Genomic DNA, 9,058 nt, shown 5'->3' with positions numbered 1-9,058 from the left:
TATATGTATAAGAGATGTCATAACTTTACTTAATCGGTTAGCCAAAAGTTTTGACAGTATTTTAACGTCTAGCTAGATCAGGGAAATTGGACAGTAACTCTTACACTCGCTTGGATCTTTGTGCTTTTAAAGAATCAGACTGATCCGGGCTTGTGTCATGGTTGGCAGAAGCTTTCCATTCTTTAATGATTCCGTATAAACTTCTAACAAAAGTGGAGCCAGTTCTGTAGCCTAAGATCTAAAAAATTCAGTGGCAAAGCCATCTGGCCTTAGAGCCTTGCCTGTAGGCAAGGCCTTAATTACCTCGCCAAGCTCCTCCAAGGTTATCTCAGAATCAAGAGTATTTTTTTGCTCAGTCATCAGTTTAGGAAGTTCTAATGGTTCCACAAAGTTTCTAAAATCTTCTTCAGTAGACGAAGACGTGGAACTATAGAGATCAAGATAGAATTCTTTAATTTTTTCTCAGTTAATTTTTTTTAATTCAATTATACATTCTTCCTCCTATCAACTGAAGCTCTTGACCTGTATCTGCATGATTTTATGCATTGAACTGCTGCCACAACATTGGCTGATTAGATAATCGATCAATAAGTAGGTGTACAGGTGTTCCTAATAAAGTACTCAGTGAGTGTATATACAGTATGCAGTGTGTGTGTGCGTATGTGCGTATGTATATATATATATATATATATATATATATATATATATATATATATACACACACACACACACACACACACACACACACACACACACATACATACATACTTGTGTGTGTGTGTGTGTGTGTGTGTGTGTGTATATATATATATATATATATATATATATATATATATATATATATATATATATATAATAATTTTTTTCTGTTAACAAACCAAAATATAATAACATGATCATTTTTGCATTTACACACACACATGTTGTATGGAATTTTTTAAAATGTACACATTACATAAACAAAGAACAGTGATCACTACTTTAGAAGAAATACAGGAAAGGGACATAGCCAAAGCATCAGAAAAAAATATATAATGAACAATACATTAAAATAAATTGAATACAAATACATTCCAAATTAAAAAAAAATAAAAAAAAAATAAAAAAAAAATAAATAAAAAAAAAGAAAGAAAAAGAAAGAAAGAAAAAGAAATGCACAGAACAGTGGATTAATTCATCTCTAGTCAGTATCAGGAAGCGGGACTGTACCATCTCTGCGACAGATGAGGGGTGTACTCTTGGTTCGGTATCCTCGTATAACTCTCCACAACACGTACAAAACCTTTGCTACCCTTGTTGATTGGAATATAAGTACATATTATTTAAAATACGAAACTGTTTTCGAAATACACAATATATCGAGAAAGCCTACTATGCATGTAATGGTTTGCTCCTAGTCTCACCAGTTCTCTTTAGTGTTTGCCAATGTTGGAGGTGTAACTGGGGTCTGGCCCTGGACGAAGGTAATTAATTATAAATAACTGCATCCTCGTTTGAAGTAGTGATATATTCAGGGTAACAGATGAAAATGCGACCTGTCGTTTGGATATTTGATGGCAGTAGAGGCGGTGTGCATCGTTCAACTGTGAGGGGGTATTTAGCTAGTCGTTCAGCCATGATGTCTACACATTCCCAGCTGAGTTCAGACCGGTGGCCTGCATGCTAGAAAGGGTTATCAAGGCTGTTTTCCTAAAACCTAGCGTGCTGCCTACCAAGACAGTGTTTTTGGTCGTTTTAAACAGATTAGGTTGTGAAACACAGTCTTATACTGGTTTATGCGACTGTTTAGGGGTCTGTAACACACCTCACTATTGTGTTCTGTGAATCAGACTTCTTTCATTGGTGCAAGAAAAACAAGAAAATGACATCATTCAATGCATAGATATAGAGGAAAGAGAAGAGATAGAGAGACTGGTTGAGATGTTTAGTGACCTCACCTTTGTTATGTTATATAGTGTGTTATGTTTTCAAATTATCAGCTGTTCTGGTTCTCAGTCCAAGTGTCCAGGATGGACGTCAAATGTCAGTGACACTGGTTTGATGCTGACGCTTACCTCCATCATCTGTCAGTAATCTTGGATTTATGTCATGCATTGCATTTGATGATTTCTTAGTTGAAGATGAGAAGGACGTTATGTAAAGGTTCCAGAAGTCATGGTAAATATGGCTATATCAGGGAATTTTAAATGTGTTTTTGGGAAAGTCATCGATATGTACTTTGTAAGTGTAATCTGTATTGAATAATGTTTAAAAATCTTAATCCAGTAATCAAAAGGTGAGGAAACTCTGTTTTGTTCTTCTGTAGTTCAGACGCTCACATAATTTGATGCCAATTTGTGAAGAGTGAAACCTAGTGAAACAAGGCAATTGAAAAGTTTTAAATCAAGACAGTCCTTTCAAGAAACACAGTATCTAATAGTTGATGGATGTGATGGATAAGAACTGGTCTTCCTATGCACGTGTCCCAAATACAGTAATATTCTACTATGATTGTGTTCAAGTAGATGTTGGATTGGAACACAAGGCGTAAAACACAAGAGTAAAAGTTAAGGTTATCTGTGCCACTTTTCTGCACCAAAATGTAGATTTTTCTTTTGTGCGCATTTTTTCCCTCCAATGCATCTGTTTAGACATAACACTGTCACATTATGAGTTACTATTGTCTGATGGAATAAACTTTAGAGTTAAAAATGTGACTGCCTTGTCTGTTTACTCACCCTCATGCCATCCAAGATGTGTATGACATTCTTTGTTCTGCAGAACACAAACAAAGATTTTTAGAAGAATATCTCATATGTATGTAAGTCCATACAATGCAAGTGAATGGGGTTGAAAACTTTGAAGCTCCAGATAGCATAAAAGTAATCCATACCACTCCAATGGTTAAATCCATGTCTTCAGAAGTGATTTTATTGGTTTTGAGTGAAAACAGACCAAAATGTAACTCCTTTTTCACTATAAATCTTGACATCTGCAGGCTCTTTGGCGATCATGATTTCAAGCTCGATTACACTTCCTAGTGCTTGAAGCATGTGCAGAATGCTAGATGGTGCCAGGAAGTGTAATCTTGCTTGAAATCATGATCGCCAAGGAGCCTGCAGATGTCAAGATTTATAGTGAAAAAGGAGTTACATTTTGGTAAATTCTTACTAAAAATCGATTGAATCGCTTCTGAAGATATGGATTTAACCAATGGAGTCTTATGGATTATTTTTATGCTGCTTGTATGTGCTTTCTGGAGCTTCAAATTTCTGGCCACCATTCATTTGCATTGTATGGACCTACAGAGCTGAGATCTTCTTTCGGCTGCTCCCGTTAGGGGTTGCCACAATGGACCATCCGTGAGCTGCTAATTTGACTTGGCACAGATTTTACACCAGATGCCCTTCCTGATGCAAAACTTTTTTTCTGTTCTGCAGAAGTAAGTAAGTCATACACATCTGGGATGGCATGAGGGTGAGTAAATGATGAGAACAGTTTCATTTTTCGGTGACCTATCCCTTAAAAATAGTGTGCTTGAGATCTATATTCTCTGGCTAATCCTGTTTGATTTCATTTCATGGAATCGGTCATGTTTGCCATTTAATGCAAAGGAAATTTTGCCTGGCTAAATAATATAATGAATGTAGCCTAATTAAAAACAATGTAGCCTACTCAATACTGTAGCCTATAGAATTGTTAATGAGGATGTTAAAGTCATCAATGGCTTCAAGTTCAGGTTGTTTAAATAAAGGTTTTTTTTTTAAACAGTGATAGAGCATGGCTCAAGTGAAAGTGCAGACTTCATCCCCCTTGCCTGGGTCTGGCCTGACCGCTGTGGCACCCCCTGTGGCCATGCCCAGCCCAGGAGCTCTGGGTCTGCAGCCCACCATAAATGGCACAGTGCTAGCCACAACGCCCACCTGCCCCAGCCCTGCCTCTGGCTTTGTGGACTCCACTGTACCAGCCAACCTATCAGGTATGCTGTCTGCATAAAAATCACATCCATTGTATCAATTAGGGATGTGCCTGGGTGGTCGACTAAACAACTGACTAGACGATTAGTGCGGTCAACTACTACCAGTAATATTTTTATCATTGGTGGTTTTAATGGGGGGAGATGCAACTTCTTAGAGAATGTTTTTGTGTGATTATAGCTTGCTGTACTTAACAGTTAATAACAGTCAGCACAGTAAAACCCTCTCCAAGAAGTTTAGTCACTTTAATGCTTTAAGTTTAGTCCTTTTATGTGCTGCTGTTACAGCAAAGTTGTGCATCATCAATACATTTCAAAGACGATCACTGTCAGACTTTAAATCCTCTGCTCTAAGTAATATTCCTGCATTTGTGAGGTGTTTGCATCAGTATATCACTCTAAAAGGCATCAGATCGGGGTCGTGTGAACATAACAGAGCCTAATATACATTATCCTTAACACCGACTAGTCGATTATGCAAATTGGTAGTTTTCCACATCCGTAGTGTCAATGTAGTTCCATATAGAAACTAATGTTAGTAAAACTGAGATGAGTCTCAAAACATTTTAAAACGGTAAGATTTGTTGTAGGTGACAATAGGTATGCTATGCCCACACAAAAAGTAGGCTATTTAGACACTAATGCCATGCATAGAAATGTATACATTTCATTGCATTAAATAATACAGTGCCGAACCAAATTACATTTGCACACAAATGATGCAAAACAAAGCTTGAAATGCATACTTGTGCCATCTTTCTTTAAAATAAATGCCACTTAGTTTGATATTTTGTTGTCTACTAATGCAGTGATGTTTATACTTTTAAGTGTGGCTTAACAATTGTATCTTGTATTATTCTAGATTAGATATATTACTTTCACACTATGATGTCTCAATTAATCTAAACAAAATAAATCAGATGACCCAGTGTAATGTTAACATCTGGTTAGTCATAATATTCATCTGTCATAACAGTTAGCATTTATTAGGGAATTGTGCCATGGAATGTCATATTGACATTGTTTCCAGTGGATTTGTATTATGTTTAAATGGTGAAATTAGCAAATATATTCATCCATTGTTTCATTCAGTCATTTGTTTGAGCTGATCTTAATGGGATTGTCTCTTTCTGACAGGCCCTCCTGAAGAAAACATGGCAAACCCTAAAGAGAAAACTCCCATGTGTCTGGTAAATGAGTTAGCCCGTTTCAACAGGATTCAACCTCAATATAAACTGCTGAATGAGAAAGGGCCTGCACACGCTAAGGTATGGGAACATTCACAGTAATGCTAAGTAAGGTATAATGTACAGTCAGCCGGTGTTTATCGCAAAATAAACCCTGACAGGGTGATCAGGACCCCACTGCGAAGCAACTACTAACCAAATAAATAAATAAATGGACATAAAATATTGATTTGCGTTGAAATTATCTTGTGTCGAAAATAAATCGTGGAACAGGTGAATTGCACCTCCGGTTTGCGTCAGAGTTCTGATGGTGTTTATTTTGTGAAAATGACAGTCTGACTGCTCATTATCCAGCTTATTACAAGACTACTTGCCAAATAAATGGACATGAAACATTGATTTGGGTTGAAGTTATGTAATTAGGAGAGAAGAAATAAATAGATGAACAACTGAAATTCCACCTCTGGTTTGCATCGGAGTTCTGTTGGTGTTTATTTTGTAAATAATGACCGTCTGACTGCTCATTATCCAGCTTATTACAATATTACCTCCAAAATAAATAAATAAATGGACATGAAACTTTGATTTGGTTGAAATTATTTTATTAGCTTACAGCTTCTGATGTACAGATCTCTCTGTGATCTGAGAAGTAGAAAAGATGACTCGCAATACCTGTATGACCGGTCTGATATGTCTTAATCCTTGGATGTGCGGTTGTTACTCAGAAATATCAGAATGCTAGATGGCGCCATTGATCAATTAAAAGAGTATTTCAGAGAACTGTGTAATACATGTGGTTATGTTATGTTGAGACCCCATGAAATTACTTGGCGTGGGTATTTTTTTTTTTTTTTACGTATTTCCTATTGAAACAGGAAGTTTGGGGGACATATTAAAGGGCTTGTTCCTTTTTTTAAATAGCCAATATGTGGTAAAAACATCACAGCTGTGAAACCTCAATTTTCTACTTACTAGGTCGGTGGCAGGTGTTATTAGGGGGAGGACGATTCTCTTTCTAAGAAGCATTTAATTAAACATAAATCTGTGTTGTGCAAAATGAGTCGTCAATATTTTTCTCCGTTTCCCAGAAGAGAAAGTCCATTGTAAATGCATATTTTATATTGTTAGCTTTTAAGGGTACACTAGCATATACAGGTGCATCTCAATAAATTAGAATGTCGTGGAAAAGTTCATTTATTTCAGTAATTCAACTCAAATTGTGAAACTCGTGTATTAAATAAATTCAGTGCACACAGACTGAAGTAGTTTAAGTCTTTGGTTCTTTTAATTGTGATGATTTTGGCTCACATTTAACAAAACCCACCAATTTACTATCTCAAAAAATTAGAATATGGTGACATGCCAATCAGATAATCAACTCAAAACACCTGCAAAGGTTTCCTGAGCCTTCAAAATGGTCTCTCAGTTTGGTTCACTAGGCTACACAATCATGGGGAAGACTGCTGATCTGACAGTTGTCCAGAAGACAATCATTGACACCCTTCACAAGGAGGGTAAGCCACAAACATTCAAGCTGGCTGTTCACAGAGTGCTGTATCCAAGCATGTTAACAGAAAGTTGAGTGGAAGGAAAAAGTGTGGAAGAAAAAGATGCACAACCAACCGAGAGAACTGCAGCCTTATGAGGATTGTCAAGCAAAATCGATTCAAGAATTTGGGTGAACTTCACAAGGAATGGACTGAGGCTGGGGTCAAGGCATCAAGAGCCACCACACACAGACGTGTCAAGGAATTTGGCTACAGTTGTCATATTCCTCTTGTTAAGCCACTCCTGAACCACAGACAACGTCAGAGGCATCTTAGCTGGGCTAAGGAGAAGAACTGGACTGTTGCCCAGTGGTCCAAAGTCCTCTTTTCAGATGAGAGCAAGTTTTGTATTTCATTTGGAAACCAAGGTCCTAGAGTCTGGAGGAAGGGTGGAGAAGCTCATAGCCCAAGTTGCTTGAAGTTCAGTGTTAAGTTTCCACAGTCTGTGATGATTTGGGGTGCAATGTCATCTGCTGGTGTTGGTCCATTGTGTTTTTTGAAAACCAAAGTCACTGCACCCGTTTACCAAGACATTTTGGAGCACTTCATGCTTCCTTCTGCTGACCAGCTTTTTAAAGATGCTGATTTCATTTTCCAGCAGGATTTGGCACCTGCCCACACTGCCAAAAGCACTAAAAGTTGGTTAAATGACCATGATGTTGGTGTGATTGACTGGCCAGCAAACTCATCAGACCTGAACCTCATAGAGAATCTATGGGGTATTGTCAAGAGGAAAATGAGAAACAAGAGACCAAAAAATGCAGATGAGCTGAAGGCCACTGTCAAAGAAACCTGGGCTTCCATACCACCTCAGCAGTGCCACAAACTGATCACCTCCATGCCACGCCGAACTGAGGCAGTAATTAAAGCAAAAGGAGCCCCTACCAAGTATTGAGTACATATACAGTAAATGAACATACTTTCCAGAAGGCCAACAATTCACTAAAAATGTTTTTTTTATTGGTCTTATGATGTATTCTAATTTTTTGAGATAGTGAATTGGTGGGTTTTTGTTAAATGTGAGCCAAAATCATCACAATTAAAAGAACCAAAGACTTAAACTACTTCAGTCTGTGTGCATTGAATTTATTTAATACATGAGTTTCACAATTTGAGTTGAATTACTGAAATAAACGAACTTTTCCACGACATTCTAATTTATTGAGATGCACCTGTAGATGGCTCAAAGCTAATAGAGTTGGACTAAAAGCCACAAAACTCTCATTTTGATTAAATTTACAGTTTAAAAATGCATTGCAGTAACCCAATGGTGAAATATCCCAAATGTAACCTCTTCTCATTGTTAAAACCTCCTAGTTCTTTCAGGGATATGGCACATGAGTCATGTCAAACAAGATAGTTGATCCATTGGTCTTTTCAAATCCTTTTAGAAAATTAGTCAGAAAAAGATTGTGGGCACATGCCCACCGAGCCCAGACCTTTGTCACACAGTGACATTCAAGTGTTAGTCATAGATATCACAGTAAATGCTCCCCTACTGTTTGTGTGCAGATCTTTACAGTGCAGCTGTGCTTGGGGAACCAGGTATGGGAAGCAGAAGGCAGCAGCATCAAAAAGGCCCAGCACTCCACAGCAACCAAGGCCCTGACAGAGAGCAGCCTACCACGGCCTCCTCCCCGATCTCCTAAAGCTGACGTCTCCAACAGCAACCCAGGTACCAAAATTTCCCATTAACCCACGCTAGAACCGACAGAGCACAATATGCTACAAAGCTTTACAAAATAGAGCTACAAATCTTGCTAAGAGTTCTGTTGCAGTATACAGATACATGTATCTTTTTACAGTAAATATTAAGCAAATATGCAAATAGATGTCAGGGTGAAATGTGCCTGGATAAATTTTAGTTGAGCCACTTCAAAAGATAAACCAGCATTATTTAAGGCCCGTAACAGCTGCTCTTCATAATACAAATGTAGTTAATTCTCTCAGGTTGTTTACTTTGTTGGCTAATTGAAAAAATGTCTTGCAATTATAAAAGCATTAGTGAATGAGTTGTTCTTGGGCTAAAGGGGGTTGCTTTGCAGGCAGCATCACTCCTACAGTAGAGTTGAATGGCCTGGCCATGAAGCGAGGGGAGCCAGCCGTCTATAGACCCCTGGACCCCAAACCCGTCCCCAACTACAGAGCCAATTACAACTTCAGAGGAATGTTCAACCAGAGGTAAGTCCTAATGAACTACAGAGGTGTAATGTTTTAGGAAATGAATGCCTCTGTGAAGCATGTCACTGTTTGTTTTTAACCCCCTGGCAATAATGATTGTTGTGAATGGTCTTTACTGCCATCTAGTGGTGTCTCATATAGCGTCCAACATACTGTAAGATACACAGGGTGCTTGAGTCACATTAGCC

At 37.9% G+C, this 9,058-nt stretch overlaps 1 protein-coding gene across 5 annotated transcripts in view; it reads left to right on the top strand.

Annotated features, from left to right (window-relative positions):
- The first annotated feature begins 1,338 nt into the window (after window positions 1–1,338).
- LOC127431424 (double-stranded RNA-binding protein Staufen homolog 2) overlaps window positions 1,339–9,058 on the top strand; it is a 170,763-nt gene continuing 163,043 nt past the window's right edge. For 3 of the 5 annotated variants that reach the window (XM_051681807.1, XM_051681805.1, XM_051681802.1), the window contains exons 1-5: window positions 1,339–1,463; window positions 3,751–3,958; window positions 5,093–5,223; window positions 8,202–8,364; window positions 8,720–8,870. In XM_051681807.1, coding sequence (XP_051537767.1) covers window positions 3,760–3,958; window positions 5,093–5,223; window positions 8,202–8,364; window positions 8,720–8,870 — 644 coding nt within the window. In that variant the 5' untranslated portion in view covers window positions 1,339–1,463; window positions 3,751–3,759. The remainder of the gene's footprint in view (window positions 1,464–3,750; window positions 3,959–5,092; window positions 5,224–8,201; window positions 8,365–8,719; window positions 8,871–9,058) is intronic. The other 2 variants (XM_051681806.1, XM_051681804.1) reach the window with 1 other exon arrangement.

Source organism: Myxocyprinus asiaticus, chromosome 41, assembly GCF_019703515.2.
Source record: "Myxocyprinus asiaticus isolate MX2 ecotype Aquarium Trade chromosome 41, UBuf_Myxa_2, whole genome shotgun sequence".
In the NCBI taxonomy this organism is placed as follows: domain Eukaryota; kingdom Metazoa; phylum Chordata; class Actinopteri; order Cypriniformes; family Catostomidae; genus Myxocyprinus; species Myxocyprinus asiaticus.
Note: the sequence above shows the minus strand (reverse complement) of the source record. Positions and strands in the feature narration are given on the sequence as shown.